We start from the raw sequence: 16,703 nt of genomic DNA, 5'->3' as shown, positions 1-16,703 counted from the left end.
ACTCAGTAAAAACAAAAAGAAAACTTACACACACTGGCAAACCAAAATATGAGATGAGGAGGGTAGAAAACCTCCCCCCCCCCCTCAGTTGAAAAGAAAGGTTTCCAAAACATGATACTTAAATGAGTAAAGTCTCTCTCTGTCTCCTCTCTGAAACCAGGTCTCAACCCCAGAGATCCCAGAGGCCCTCCTCTTTAAAAATAAACAAAAACAGGGGGCAGTCTTGAACATGCTGCCCCTGAGTAGGTCAACTAAAAACACCACACAGTAAAATGGTGGGTAAGATTTATATAACAAGGGAGCATACCATTTTCCATCTCCCACATGGAGGAGCTACATACACCCATACTAAACACTCTGTGCCCACCCATTATTAGTTGGAACATTCCTTCTGGTAGAGATCCATTGAGATTCCTACATAAGAAATACCCCATTGGTCTAAAGAAGGAGCATTGCTTGCAAATTTTCACCACAGTGAACTAGCATGTGTATTGCAATGAAGGACACCACTTTCCTTGTAAATTAGACTGAACACCTTGTCTGCATGTCTTAAGATAAAAAAAACAGTTTAAAAATGCCTGTCTTAGAAAAAAGAAAACAACATTTAGTAAACATGAATGTTAATTTAACCAGCTTCAATCATAGTCTTAATACTGCTCATATCTATTGATCTTATACTCAGAATTATCAGATGGGTAATAGTTGGCACAGAACTTGGAATGGACTGGATTGGAAACCTTTGGTTAAGGTTACTGCTGTTCAGGCTAAATTATTGCTACAAATTTGCATATCTAGGATATACTTAAATAAAACATCAATGTAAGTGCAGAACAGATAGCATAGTAAAAAAAAAAAAAAAGGAGTTCAGTGCTACCCGACATGCACCTTCAGTTACGCACTAGCAGCAGCAGTGATGCAGTCCTGCCACAATATGTCCTAATTGTGTAAACTAGAATCTAATCAGACCATGGAGTGAATTTTCGAAGGAGTTACACATATAAATGTAGGGAGATATCTCCTGTTAACCAATGAAACACCAAATATGAATTATACTAGCCATGTACAGGCCAAATTATGACAGGCCCCAAAAGGCACTTACACAGCAAGAAAGAAGAAGGAACTTTGCCCAGATGAACTTTAAAACCTTGTCTCTGTGGAAAATGAAGAGGCCTTGTCCTGATACACTGAAGGATACCTTATCGGATGTGCCTGTTTATAGGGGCCTGTTTAAATAAAGAAACCAGACAGAAGGAATTATGACTAAAGCATAAGCAGGAGTCATAGTTCAGCCAAAGCAGAGTGCAGGCTGCCCCCCCCCCACACCCTTGGAAGGAAGGGGGGGGGCAGTCTGAGATGGAGAAAAACACTCTGACACACAGCTTGGCATACAGACGTGGCAGTTCTCCCCCAGAAGGAATGGGAGTAGAAGAAGACCTACAACATGGCAGGACCCCCCTGAAATAATGGGGAGGGGGGAAAGACCTGCAATACAGCAAAAGACCCTGCACACACCACGTGGTTATGCATGAGCTTATGCATATTTATCAGCTGGAAAGTATAAGATGGGCAAGGAAGAGAAAAAGGAAGGCACAAGCCCTGAATGCAAACCCTGGGAGAAAACCCAGAGAGTGGATCCAGAGTGTGACCCTGAAACCTGTGCCGAAGCATCCCTGAAAGCAAAAGGGGGGCCAGAAGCAGACCAGCACTCCCTGCTATCGAGAAGGGAGAAGACTAGGTGTGGCCAGGTGATCAGAGAGAGGAAAGCCCGTCTCAGGTGCGGAGAGTGACACGGAGTCATAGAAGGTGAAGGGTGAGAAGAAGTTCAGACAGCAGGCAAGCCCTATAGCCAGAAGCTAGTCTCCTTCCTGGACAGCCTGCCTGCTCTGCCTGTACCAAGTCCAGGAAGTAAGTCTCTCCCCTGCCTGCATTCTCCAACTCTCCAGATGGAGCCTACTTCAGAGGTGAACAGAGATATCACCTGAAGTCGGGACCCAGGGTGAGTAAATTAGTCCTAAGTATTAACATATTAAGCAGGCTAAGGTTTATGGCATGTTTTGTTACCACACATGATACACAACTTTCTTTAGGGAAAACTGGTGTTTAGTGGCCAATATGTTAGAAATAGGAATTGTTATATTCTAAATGCAGTGTTCTGCCAAATCTGATAAATAAAAGTCTATTTCTGAGGAGAATTCACTTTGTCTTTTCCTGTCTAAGGATTGCAAGTAAGGTGGGAAGGCAGCTGGCAGTGTCTTATAGCAGACAGATCCCTGCACCCCTAAACCTGCTTACATAAAAGTAGCACATATTGTAGCAATTTTCAAAAGCCTGTTTATGCACGTAAAACCATTTGATAATTCAAACCCATGGAGTGCATTTTTAAAGGCGTTATGCATGTAAAAGTAGCAATTTTCGAAAACCCATTTACATGCATAAAACCCAGTTTTATGTATGTAAATCCTTTTGAAAATGACCTCCTATCTTAACAAGCAACAATGATATCCATTGCAAAGTACCATTCGGCTCTCGTTTAATTGTTTCACAGTGTTTTCAAACCGGTTTTAAGTGCATTCCATGATAGTTGAAGACTCTTTGTTCTGCAGAACATAAACCTCTTTGAAGGCGCATTCCAAACTAATTGGGTAAGAAAGTTAGAGAAGGACTATACTGTCTACTCAACTTCCTTCTGGTTTAGACCTAGTTATGTGACAAGACTGTGAATAAAAGATCAATAGATATGAACAGCAGGAAGACTGAGCTGGTGCTTCAGGGTTCTGATATGGTGGGTCAGCTCCCCAAAAGAAAGCAGCAGCTCCCATCCCATCACAGCTAGCAGATCTCTATGGAGAGCCCTTGCCCAGAGAGCACTGTTAGACCCGTCATCTCACCCAGGTCGCCTGAAGAGGCTGATCCAGTCCTAGTTTTGCCCTATTGTACTCATGGAGATGCAGTTCTGATTTTTCTAAGAAAAGTAGGACTGCAGCTCCATACAAGTAATGGGCAAAAACCAGGACTGGATCACCCTCTTTGAGATGACCCGGGTGAGGTGGAAACCCTAAGCCTGTATAAAGAGAGCTTTTAGTTCAAATTTTAAAAACATTATGTAGAAAGTGTTCAGTTCATCAGAAGGAATAACCTTTTGGTAAATTCAGCATCTCCTGTGGCAGGTTTTCAAAAACGTAAAATACATGTATTCTTTAATTGGCTACTATCTAAATTGAGACTCCTGTAGTTTTAATTAAACATAACTTAGTAACTCGTAGATTCCTATTAATACAGAGATGTTTTTAAAAATCTTTTTTCCGCAAATATTCTACTGTGATAGGCTCACTGTGATGCAAATGATGAAAATGTTAATAAAGAAATTATACAAAAAAAAAAATCTTTTTTCCCTCAGTGGTCTCTGCTGTTTTCTCTCTCCCCAGGTAGACCTTGCCTTCCCCTCCTCTGAGGCTTACCCTCAGTGTTGCTTGTTGGCCAGCAGGGACTACCTCAGTAGAAGCACTGCTATGCCTTCCCTCCCTCCACAGCAGACCCAGGCCTGATTAGCCCCAACAAATGGGGGACTGAATCCGGACCCCCTGTTTCACAAAGTGCAGTGCTACAGCCTGAGTCATGGGGAGAGTCCGAATGGTTATTTTTTATTATAAAACTTATATATTAAAAAATGGAACAGAATACAGCATCAAATATTCATCACTTCTACATCAAAATAAAATACACATTTCCATTCTCCCCCTTTCCTTCCTGCTTCTACTTTCGCCCACCTCTCATTAACAGTACAAAAACATACAGTAATTAATAAAATATGGCAACAAGGCCAAGGCACATTTGATTCTTATGCACCCTTGGCATGCATGGAGACTAATGGTTATTTTTTAAATGGTTGTTTATATTGGTAGTCTTAACTAAAGGCTTAAATACAGCATTCAGTTTTTATCTGTAAGGAAAATGTGAACGATATGTGGCAGTGACCTCCTTTTTCTGTATTTATAATACCATAAGCTCTCCTTCTAAAAGTGCAACTGTTTGTTTCAATAATATGAAGAGAGAAAGGATGTAGAATATTCATCTACCCATCTATTCTGACATAGAGATGAGGCTTCAAAGGGAGCGCATGCCACAGGCAATAAATGGTTAAAGTGCCAGCTTTAATGCATTTATTAGTTCCCTGCTGCTAAATAATGATCTCTGGCTCGCTTTGCTCCATGATGTCTGCTTCTTACTGAAACAATGTCTTTGTAAGTAACTGGATTTCAGTGTTCCATTTTTTTTTTATTCTTCAAGATCCAAAATGTACTGTGTAGGAACTTTGTCAAAAGCTTCTTTCGAATGTTAATTGCTCATGGAATACTTACTCTGCTTCTGTCTCTGCTTTTCCCGCAGGGTGTCCCCTGGGCTTTTATGGGAAAGACTGTGCCTTGGTATGCCAGTGTCAGAATGGAGCTGACTGTGATCACATATCAGGGCAGTGTACCTGCCGCACAGGTTTCATGGGGAAATACTGCGAACAGAGTGAGTATGTAACAAAGCATGACAAAGTACTAGGAGTGTATTTGATACATACTGTGTCTCACTTTTTTTTGGCTAAGATCAAAAGAAAGGTCAGCGCTATGAGTTAAGAATATCTTTTCAGAGTCTTTTGACTGAGATTGAGAACCCGTGTAATATGAGGGGAGACAGCCTTGTCTCCCCATCACATTGGGGACATGAAACCATTTGGATCCTAGTCAAATCAGAAAGGTTAAGTCTCCCAAGGAATAAACCTTCTCTGTATAATGCTACATCAGATGGCTACTTCTTACATATGGCTGTCACCAACCACAGTGAATGATTAGTAAGTCCCTCCATGTAATACAGTCTCTCTCTGCCTTAAATCATCTGTTACAAAAAGGAGCATAGAACACACTCCTTACTAAGGAGATTCTGTCTGCAAAGAACACCATGGCATGCTCTTGGAATAGATATTCTTTTCAAAACATATTACACGTCTAACTCATTGGTTTTCACATCTAATGAAAACAAGTTGTCTTAATTTCAAAGGCTTCCTAATAGGGAGGATAATTTTATAACTGTGCATGTTCGGGTAAAATCTACTTTTTGTACACAGCCTTTACCCTGAATTTTCAAAGCAAACAAAGGTTCATTACAGGTTAGATTTACTAAGGCTTTTCTCCCATTTTGTGTCTTTGGGGAAAAAATGCTTAGTAAATGAGGCTCTATGTTTGCTTTCCAAATTTTGTGGCAATTGGCCTGGTATGTGCACAGATTAACTTTCTCAAAGTTATAGCTTCCCCTCAGAGAGTATAACTTGTGTAGGTAAACCTACATGCATACTTTTTAAAATAAAAAATTATGCAGGTAAGTTCAAACTCCGTCCTCCTGGATGGCCTCTTCTCAGTTCACATGAAAGTAACCTAGTTATTCCTGTACATTTACACACAAAGAGCCCTGAGCCAAACCAAACATATTTATGTGCCTTCCTGTAAACCATTGTGATGGTATACCACTAAACGACGGTATAGAAAAGTTTTTAAATAAATAAATGTGCATATGTAACCTGTGTCAAGGGGGTCACCTTCTAAGCACTGCTAAACACTGATCCATGTGTTGCACTGTTAGGGGCACTGATTCTTTGATAGGGGCAGGCTTAACCTATAGGGCCCTAAAGAGGATCACGCTCCAAATATAAACACTCCACATCTTCCAGAGGTTAGTTCTAAACAAAATGAAATTTACAGATTCACAAACTATGTAGCAATAAAAGCACGAAAGCCAAAAGCAGGAAAAACAGTTTATTAAATTCTCAAAACAATAATGCTGGTTAAGTAAAGGTCGACATTTTTTTATTACTCCCAAAAAAAGCTTCTGTTGCATCAAAACCCAATGGAGTATTTGAGAATTTTCCTCTTATCACCAAATTTACGCACAGATGATAGGCTTGACAAGAACAATCCTCTCCCTGCTGTCTAAGGTTTTGATCTGACTCTTCGTCACTCAAGGCAAAAAGAGAGGTCACCCCTCTTTTGCTCCACTATGGAGCCCCAAAGCAGAGTGCAATCCCTTAGCTGCTTTTCCCAGATTCCTTCCAAGATGTATCCGTTCAGGACTCACGGAGTCCCCCTTTTATAGTTTTATTTGGCTTTATATTATATTGTTCAGTGATTTTAATATTGTACGTCGTCTTGGGCGACCAACTGATTTGGTCAGGAAGGCAGTTTAGGAATGATATAAACAAAAGAAAGAAATCTCTAACCCACCCTGTGAGGGATGTACCCTCCTGTCACTCCTGTTCTCACTATCCCATTAAGGAACTCCTCTTACCAGAATGTTCTTCATAATATTGATGGGAGAAAGACCTCACCTCCCTCTATACATAAAATAACCCTATGGTGTGACCAGAGTTAGCTGCATAAGTTATACGGCTAACTCCGCTCCTCCCCAAAACGCCTCCTGCCCACGCTCGGAATGCCCCCAAATTATTGGCTAAATTCTAGAATTTAGCTACATACAGCATTTAATATCACCGGTTAACTTTTGAATATCGACCTCAAAATGTTTTGTCCTGCATATCTCTATTGCCTCAGCTACAAAATTAGGGGTCAATTTTAAGAGTCGCATGCAGTTCCCAGTGTGCGCACATGGACATGCTGATTTTATAACATGCACATTGGACTTTCATGTCCATGTGTGCATGTGCAAGCAGTGTGGCCTGCTCTGTGCACAAGGGAGGAATTTTAGAAAAATACACATGGCGACGCAATCGGGCCTCTCACAGTCCACTCCGGGCCCTCCCCCAGTTCCCTCCCAGTCTGCTCCGAGCCCTTCCAAAAATATGCGCGTACCCCTCAATTTTTATGCTCACGTGCGCATTTTTAAATCAGGCCATTAGATTATAAACCCCCTGGGGGAACTACCTATTGTACCTGATTTGTAAATCACCTCGAGCTTGTGTTTGGAAATATTGCTTATACTTTGCCATTTGTATTGTTTCTGCAAGCTTTTTATTAAAAAAAAAAAAAAAGTTTGTTACTTTTGTTACTTTCTTTATAAAAAGGTCCTATAACCTGTGAAATATCATCTGTGCCCCCTTCTGTTCTGACATGGAAATACAAGTGCATGTGACATCTAAATCTGTTGATAAATTATCATTTTAAATGCTGATACTATATTTATTGCTTGAAAAGACTTTTATAAAAGTAACTATACATCACTTCACATACATGCCAACAAGCTTAAACTGGTGAAGGGAGAAGATGTGGGAGAAAAGAGTAGGAGCTATCATAACCTCCCACTGAAATATATGGTAGCAAGCAAACCTTTAGGACAAAGACTGTAAAATGGGTGTATTTCAGATCAAAATGTGGAGGAATTTCCCTGCTAAACTAGCAACTCCTAATTTTGGTTACCTACACATTTTGAAGTTTTTTGGTTTGTTTGTTTTTTTTCATATCCTCAGAGTGTCCTGCGGGAACGTATGGATATGGCTGTCGACAGGTTTGTGACTGTCTGAACAACTCCACCTGCGACCACATCACAGGAACCTGTTACTGCAGCCCGGGCTGGAAAGGCACAAGATGTGATCAAGGTACACTCTAAAATGACCCATTGTACAATGAAGCAACATGATTGGGCAAAAAATATCATGTGACACATGCCACAAGCTCCGTCTTATTTGCAGATCTCAGATCATATTTGTCAGTCTGCCCAAATGTTCCTCTATCTTGCACAAACCATATTGTAAGTGTAATGAGGCATGACCTGAGTACACAGTAATACAGATGTTAATACATGTCACAGTTCATGTAAGAAATTTGATTGTTGTCTCTTGCTGCACATAACTCTGGAGCATGCATCAGGTCTGCATTATTGACTCTTCCACATATTTCCTACTACTTAGTTTGTGGTGGTATCTACATTGATAACAGGGGAGCAGGAGGAAGGAACTGGGCCCAAGCTAAGTAACAGGAGTGTGTGTGTGTTCCACATAAATAGCAACAGAGACCTCAGTACTAGTCTCTGTCGCTATTTTTGTGGAACATTTTCTTTGCAATATCGGGGATATATAAGTATTAGGAACACACACACTCCTGTTACTGTAAAACAAAAGTGGTTTCCAATGTTTTGCTATTTTGTATTATCAGGAGCAATCCTAAAATCACGATCTGTGTGACCGACTAGGCAGCACATTTGAAGAGGGGGCAAAAGACAACTTTGATCTCATTCTTCTGCAACATTTCTTTCTCCCTTCAATGGCTTTAAAGGGCTTGGTGGATTTATATCATGGTACTAAGAGATTGGATGCAAGACAGTCACCTCGGCACAAAGTCAGTGAATGACTATGGGAGTCACAGGGCTGGCCTGCAGAAATTGGGTGGATGGGGGGTGTCCTGCAAACCACTGTCCATACTGGATGAGCACACGCTTAGCTTGGGCCCAGTTCCTTCCTCCTGCTCCCCTGTTATCAATGTAGATACTCACTGCCTCGCATGCAAGGTATGAAAAGGAGGGAGGGGGCAGGCCAACAAGAAGGGAATATGGCAAAAACTTGTGGCAGCCTTGCCTAGGACTTACCAAAACCAAAATCAGGTGAGATTGAAATGCTGTTCACAGTACTTTCAATGTAAATATTTTAGCCCTTTCAATTTTTAAAAGACACTAACCCTCACCCCCACTTATAACTCCAATATGATCCATCTACTTATCACTCTAGATTTTCTTAGTGAATGATTCTTCTTATAACTCACCTGCAAGCTTTTCATCTAAGACTAGTGAATCCCAGACCATGTCATAACCACTGATCTAAATTCTCTCTCTCCCCCTTACCCCTAAAGGGGCACTTAGAGAAGATAAGGCCATCGCGGAAAAATTAAATGATTTCTTTGCTTCGGGGTTTACTAAAGAGTATGTTGGGGAGATACCCATTCAGGAGAAGGTTTTCATGGGTAATGATTCAGATGGACTGAACCAAATCACGGTGAACCCAGAAGATGTGGTAAGCCTGATTGATAAACTGAAGAGTAGTAAATCACCTGGACCGGATGGTATACACCCCAGGGTTCTGAAGGAACTAAAAAATGAAATTTCAGACCTATTAGTAAAAATTTGTAACCTATCATTAAAATCATCCATTGTACCTGAAGACTGGAGGTTAGCTAATGTAACCCCAATATTTAAAAAGGGCTCTAGGTCTGATCCGAGAAACTACAGAGCAGTTAGCCTAACGTCAGTGCCAGGAAAAATAGTGGAAAGTGTTCTAAGCATCAAAATCACAGAACATATAGAAAGACATAGTTTAATGGAACAAAGTCAGCATGGCTTTACCCAAGGCAAGTCTTGCCTTACAAATCTGCTTCACTTTTTTGAAGGAGTTAATAAACATGTGGATAAAGGTGAACCGGTAGATGTAGTGTACTTGGATTTTCAGAAGGCATGTGATAAAGTTCCTCATGAGAGGCTTCTAGGAAGAGTAAAAAGTCATGGTATAGGTGGCGATGTCCTTTCATGGATTACAAATTGGCTAAAAGCAGGAAACAGAGTAGGATTAAATGGACAATTTTCTCAGTGGAAGGGAGTGGGCAGTGGAGTGCCTCAGGGATCTGTATTGGGACCCTTACTTTTCAATATATTTATAAATGATCTGGAAAGAAATACGACGAGTGAGGTAATCAAATTTGCAGATGATATAAAATTGTTCAGAATAGTTAAATCACAAGCAGATTGTGATAAATTGCAGGAAGACCTTGTGAGACAGGAAAATTGGGCATCAAAATGGCAGATGAAATTTAATGTGGATAAGTGCAAGATGATGCATATAGGGAAAAATAACCCATGCTATAATTACACAATGTTGGGTTCCATATTAGGTGCTACAACCCAAGAAGGAGATCTAGGCATCATAGTGCATAACACATTGAAATCGTCGGTTCAGTGTGCTGCGGCAGTCAAAAAAGCAAACAAAGTGTTGGGAATTATTAGGAAGGGAATGGTGAATAAAACAGAAAATGTCATAATGCCTCTGTATCGCTCCATGGTGAGACCCCACTTTGAATACTGTGTACAATTCTGGTCACCGCTTCTCAAAAAAAATATAATTGCGATGGAGAAGGTACAGAGAAGGGCGACCAAAATGATAAGGGGAATGGAACAGCTCCCCTATGAGGAAAGACTAAAGAGGTTAGGACTTTTCAGCTTGGAGAAGAGACGGCTGAGAGGGGATATGATAGAGGTGTTTAAAATCATGAGAGGTCTAGAATGGGTAGATGTGAATCGGTTATTTAGTCTTTCAGATAATAGAAAGGCTAGGGGGCACTCCATGAAGTTAGCATGGGGCACATTTAAAACTAATCAGAGAAAGTTCTTTTTTACTCAACGCACAATTAAACTCTGGAATTTGTTGCCAGAGGACTTGGTTAGTGCAGTTAGTATAGCTGTGTTTAAAAAAGGATTGGATAAGTTCTTGGAGGAGAAGTCCATTACGTGCTATTAAGTTGACTTGGAAAATAGCCACTGCTATTACTAGCAACGGTAACATGAAATAGGCTTATAGACTTAGTTTTTGGGTACTTGCCAGATTCTTATGGCCTGGATTGGCCACTGTTGGAAACAGGATGCTGGGCTTGATGGACCCTTGGTCTGACCCAATATGGCAAGTTCTTATGTTCTTATGCTCCCACTTGTGCTTAGCAATGAAAGATGTGTAAAACCTTAAATCCTGTAGATACATTAGAGAAATGATCAGAAATGACAGGATGACATTCAGCAAGGACAAATGCAAAATGGTTAGGAAGGAAGACACAAATACAATGGGGACTAAGTGTCTAGGCAGTAACATATCAAAAATATTATTTATGTAAACATTTTTATTCCACACATGTCTGTTTTTCGCGGCAGTGATAGTAGACTCTAAGCCAAATATGTCAGCACTGTTATATTTTTCTAAAAAAAACCCAGCACCATACTAGGATGTATAAAGCATGTGTGAATAGCAGAACAAACTAGTCACACATGTAAGTAATGTCATTGATGGCACCAGTGCAGAAAAATGCTCTCTCCAAGTTCATTAGGCTCAAAAGGTCTTACAGAACATGCTCAAACGTTCCCGTACTGCCATTACCGTATGAGCTCTATCAGTCTACCAAGCTGAGCTTCAACTTCAGGAAGGAGGGTGGGGCTGAGAGACTGCTTTGTTCTGCTGTTCACAGAGGGCATCCATTACAGGTCAGCAATTTTGCTTTCTCCATGAACAAGCTGGAACAAAGCAGCCACTCCCAAGCTGTAGTGTGCTCCTTCAAGCTTTTAATGGCTTAATCGCTACCCAAGCAACCTGTACTTTTTTTTTTTTTTTTGGTCTGGGAAGTTGAAGCTGTTATTGAAACAGGTTTTTTAGAACTGATTGTCCAAAAATGTGTTAGGAATTGTGGACCCTTGGCCCGAGGTGGGGTTGTTGCTACCTGAAGGGTTGGGCCCCACAGATCCCCACCTCGGGAGGCGAGGCTGGCCGGGAACAGAGGGAAGCTGGGGCTTCACCTGTATCGACCCTCGTTTCCCACAGGTTGAGCCCTTGGGTGCCGGGGCGAGCAGGACTTAGGAGCACCTCTGTGTGGCTGGTCCCGGAGAGTGTAGGCGAGTGGGTGCAGAGAGTGTCGGAGAAGATAGACACAGTTTGAGACAGGAGCACTCTTGGAGGGAGGAGGAGGAGGAGGAGTGTAAGGCTACTGCAGCTCTGAAGGGAGTAGAGCAGGACCTCGTGAAAGCGGCCTCAGGATGAGGAGGAACAAGTGCAGAGACACAAACTGTAGTATGCTGAGCAAGGACTAGAGTGGACAACCCGCTGAAGCTGATGTCCAGAAAGTAGCAGCACAGGGGAGTGCCCCGAGGAATGGGTCGCCAAGACACAGTCTGTAGCACTGCGCTGAGTCCAATCTTGAAGAGAATAGGCAATGTAGAAATCCACAGGGAGAAGTGCCGTGGAGAACCCAAGGAACAGAGAACCCTGCGGCAAGGATTCACAATTAAGATGGCGCTAAGCCTGGCCCCAAGGAGCGGGAAGTGCTAGAGAGGAAGTCCAAGTGAACTAGCGCTGAGCCAGGACCCGCAGAGCAGGAAGTGCTGGAAGAGAGTCTGGGTGGAGTTGCGCTGAGCCTGGCCCCGAGAAGCAGGAGGTGCTGAGAGGAAGTCCAGGTGAAGTAGTGTTGAGCCAGGGCCCGTGGAGCGGGAGGCGTTGAGTGTCCAGATGACGTAACGCTAAGCCAGTCATCTGGACCAGTGCGGGAAGCACTGAGAGAAAGTCCGGGTGAAGTGGCGCTGAGCCTGGCCCCAAGAGCAGGAAGCGCTAAGAGAAAGACCAGGTGAAATAGCGCTGAACCAGGACCTGTGGAGCAGGAAGTACAGAGGCAGGAACCCGGAAGGAGAAGCACAGAGATCCGAAGGCAGAAACAACTGGTCCGTGGAACAGGAACTGGCACAGGAAGGAGCCAAAGAACTTGTTGCCAAGTCGGTTAGTGGTGGCTGGAGTTGAAGCTTAAGTATTCCGGGCCAGTGATGTCATCAGCCGGGGACAACCCAAGAGTTCCCGCCATTGGCCCTTTAAAGGGTGGACAGATGGCGTGAGCGCACGCGCCTAGAGAGACCCAGGATCAGAACGCCGGTCGGCAGCGTCCCAGCTGCCATGTGGAGTGCAGGGAGCCAGAGGGAACATGGCTGCAGTGGCTAGCCACCGCCGTGAGAGTACCAGGGTTAGAGAACCAAGCATGACATGACGTGAGTTGAGCCTGCCGCGGGCGGCCGCGGCCGACTGTCATAACAAAATGCTATCATTGTGACAATCCTGATCCAAGTAGAGGTGTTTTGAAAATGTATGCACAGAAGGCCAAGCTGCTCTGCAAGTTTCTTGAATGAAGACTTGGTGCAAATAGACTGTTGATGCTGCTGTAGCCCTTAATAGATGAGTTTTTACCTTTTCTGAAAGATGTATTCCCATCTTGGAATAACATACAGTTATACATTGAGATAACCAGCTGGAAAGCATTTGTTTAGTTACTGGTTTGCTGTGCTTATTCAAATCATATGATATAAATAGTTGTGTGAATGTTCGGAAGGAGTTCATTCTATCTTGATAGACAAGTAAGTCTCTTCTGCAATCTGAACATAAGAACATGCCGTACTGGGTCAGACCAAAGGTCCATCAAGCCCAGCATCCTGTTTCCAACAGTAGCCAATCCAGGCCATAAGAACCTGGCAAGTACCCAAAAACTAAGTCTATTTCATGTTACCTTTGCTAGTAATAGCAGTGGCTATATAGTATTTTCTAAGTCAACTTAATTAATAGCAGGTAATGGACTTCTCCTATAAGAACTTATCCAATTCTTTTTTAAACACAGCTATACTAACTGAACTAACCACATCCTCTGGCAACACATTCCAGAGTTTAATTGTGCGTTGAGTAAAAAAGAACTTTCTCCGATTAGTTTTAAATGTGCCACATGCTAACTTAATGGAGTGCCTCCTAGTCTTTCTATTATTTGAAAGACTAAATAACTGATTCACATCTACCCGTTCTAGACCTCTCATGATTTTAAACACCTCTATCATATCCCCCCTCAGCCATCTCTTCTCCAAGCTGAAAAGTCCTAACCTCTTTAGTCATTCCTCATAGGGGAGCTGTTCCATTCCCCTTATCATTTTGGTCATCCTTCTCTGTACCTTCTCCATCACAATTATATCTTTTTTGAGATGCGGTGACCAGAATTGTACACAGCATTCAAGGTGGGGTCTCACCATGGAGCGATACAGAGGCATTATGACATTTTCCATTTTATTCACCATTCCCTTCCTAATAATTCCCAACATTCTGTTTGCTTTTTTGACTGCCACAGCACACTGAACCAACGATTTCAATGTGTTATCCACTATGACGCCTAGATCTCTTTCTTGGGTGGTAGCACCTAATATGGAACCTAACATTGTGTAACTATAGTATGGGTTATTTTTCCCTATATACATCACCTTGCACTTATCCACATTAAATTTCATCTGCCATTTCGATGCCCAATTTTCCAGTCTCACAAGGTCTTCCTGCAATTTATCACAATCTGCTTGTGATTTAACTACTCTGAACAATTTTGTATCATTGCAAATTTGATTACCTCACTTGTCGTATTTCTTTCCAGATCATTTATAAATATATTGAAAAGAAAGGGTCCCAATACAGATCCCTGAGGCACTCCACTGCCCATTCCCTTCCACTGAGAAAATTGTCCATTTAATAGGGAAGTGAATCGTTTTTTGACAATTTAAAATATCGTCTGATATTTTTTAAATCGTCATTAATCGTTAGAGTGCGATACAATAGAAATTCCACCGATTTATCGTGAAAAGATTGTTAATCGGGTTAGTATACACTAACGGGAGTTAGGACACAACCTGAAAACCCACCCTGACCCTTTAAAACCGCTCCCTTAGCCTCCACCACCCTCCCAACCCCCCCCAAAACATTTTAAAATTACCTGGTAGTCCAGCGGGGGTCCCGGGAGCGTTCTCTCTCGCTCGGGCTGTCGGCCGATAAACAAAAAACCCACCCGACCCTTTAAAACCGTTCCCTTAGCCTCCACCACCCTCCCGACCCCCCCCAAAAAAACATTTTAAAATTACCTGATGGTCCACTGGGCCCCAGGAGCGATCTCCCGCTCTCGGGCCGTCGGCTGCCACTAATAAAAATGGCACCGATGGCCCTTTGCCCTTACCATGTGACAGGGTAACCGTGCCATTGGCCGGCCCCTGTCACATGGTAGGAGCACTGGATGGCCAGCGCCATTTTTAAAGATGGCGCAGGCTGTCCACTGGATGGCCCATGCCATTTTTAAAGATGGCACAGGCCGTCCACTGGATGGCCCGCGCAATTTTTTTAAGATGGCGCCGGCCATCCAGTGCTCCTACCATGTGACAAGGGCCGGCCAAAGGGCTATCGGCGCCATTTTTATTAGTGGCAGCCGACGGCCCGAGAGCGGGAGATCGCTCCCGGGACCCCCGCTGGACCACCAGGTAATTTTAAAACATTTTTGGGGGGGTCAGGAGGGTGATGGAGGCTAAGGAAGCGGTTTTAAAGGGTCGGGGTGGGTTTTTTGTTTATCGGATCGGGCGCAGTCGATAAAAAAAAAAAAAAAAAAAAAAAAAAAAAAAAAAAAAACCGATCGGGCCAGACGAAAAAAAATGCACGATTTGAATCTGAACCGATTCCAGTTTCGATTCACATCTCTACCATTTAATCCTACTCTCTGTTTCCTGTCTTTTAGCCAGTTTGTAATCCACTAAAGGACATCACCACCTATACCATAACTTTTTACTTTTCCTAGAAGCCTCTCATGAGGAACTTTATCAAAAGCCTTCTGAAAATCCAAGTACACTACATCTACCGGTTCACCTTTATCCACATGTTTATTAACTCCTTCGAAAAAGTGAAGCAGATTTGTGAGGCAAGACTTGCCTTGAGTAAAGCCATGCTGACTTTGTTCCATTAAACCATGTCTTTCTATATGTTCTGTGATTTTGATGCTTAGAACACTTTCCACTATTTTTCCTGGCACTGAAGTCAGGCTAACCAGTCTGTAGTTTCCTGGATCGCCCTTGGAGCCCTTTTTAAATATTGGGGTTACATTAGCTATCCTCCAGTCTTCAGGTACAGTGGATGATTTTAATGATAGGTTACAAATTTCATTTTTTAGTTCCTTTAGAACCCTGGGGTGTATACCGTCTGGTCCAGGTGATTTACTACTCTTCAGTTTGTCAATCAGATCTACCACATCTTCTGGGTTCACCGTGATTTGGTTCAGTCCATCTGAATCATTACCCATGAAAACCTTCTCCGGAACGGGTATCTCCTCAACATAATCTTTAGTAAACACCGAAGCAAAGAAATCATTTAAAGTATGACATGACCATTCAGCTGAAGAAGAATGAGGCTTTGGGACGAAATAATAGATTGATTCAAGTAGAACAGCGAAACTACCTTAGGCAGGAATTTTGGGAGAATTCTCAATAAAATTTAAGTTTGGAAAGATTTGAGTGCAGCCAGCATTTGTAATTGCTGGCTGCTGATGTGATAGCTATGAGAAAAAGTAGTTCCAAGTCAGGCATTTAATTTTTATTGTAGCCATAGATTCAAAAGGCAGCTTTATTAAATGAGAGAGGAATATATTAAAATCCCATTGTGGCAGAGGTTTCTTGATTGGAGTTTTCAAATGGTATAAAGCCTTAATAAATTTGTAATGCTGAGATATTTGCTAGCCTTTTACATGACAATGGTAAGCAGAAATTGTGCTTGAATGAATCCAGACAGAGTTGGATTTTAAACCGGAATTAGAAAGATATAGAAAATATTAAAGCAAGATCACTATTGAACATGTAAAGGAATCTATGTTTGATGTATACCAGGAAGAAAATCTTTTCCACTCGAAGTTGTAAGAATGACTAGTAGGTGGTTTCTTAGCTGCTGTATAACTTATTTGATGTCAGTACAAAAGGGCACAGTCACAAGTATTCTGCTTTTAATGTCCAAGCTATAAGAGGTAGGTAGAGACTGGAGATTGGGTGGAGGAGAGAGCCCTGATATTGAGGTATCAGATTGGGAAATATTGGAAAGTGGATGAGCAGAGCCATTGCAGGCCTTTGAAGTCATGGAAAAAAAACTTGGTAAGGCCAGAAAG

At 42.2% G+C, this 16,703-nt stretch overlaps 1 protein-coding gene across 3 annotated transcripts in view; it reads left to right on the top strand.

Annotated features, from left to right (window-relative positions):
• MEGF10 (multiple EGF like domains 10) overlaps positions 1 to 16,703 on the top strand; it is a 419,721-nt gene that overhangs the window by 359,185 nt on the left and 43,833 nt on the right. For all 3 annotated transcript variants that reach the window (XM_029619232.1, XM_029619240.1, XM_029619250.1), the window contains 2 exons: positions 4,387 to 4,515; positions 7,460 to 7,588. In XM_029619232.1, coding sequence (XP_029475092.1) covers positions 4,387 to 4,515; positions 7,460 to 7,588 — 258 coding nt within the window. The remainder of the gene's footprint in view (positions 1 to 4,386; positions 4,516 to 7,459; positions 7,589 to 16,703) is intronic.

The sequence above is a fragment of the Rhinatrema bivittatum genome, chromosome 1 (assembly GCF_901001135.1).
Source record: "Rhinatrema bivittatum chromosome 1, aRhiBiv1.1, whole genome shotgun sequence".
Taxonomy (NCBI): domain Eukaryota; kingdom Metazoa; phylum Chordata; class Amphibia; order Gymnophiona; family Rhinatrematidae; genus Rhinatrema; species Rhinatrema bivittatum.
Note: the sequence above shows the minus strand (reverse complement) of the source record. Positions and strands in the feature narration are given on the sequence as shown.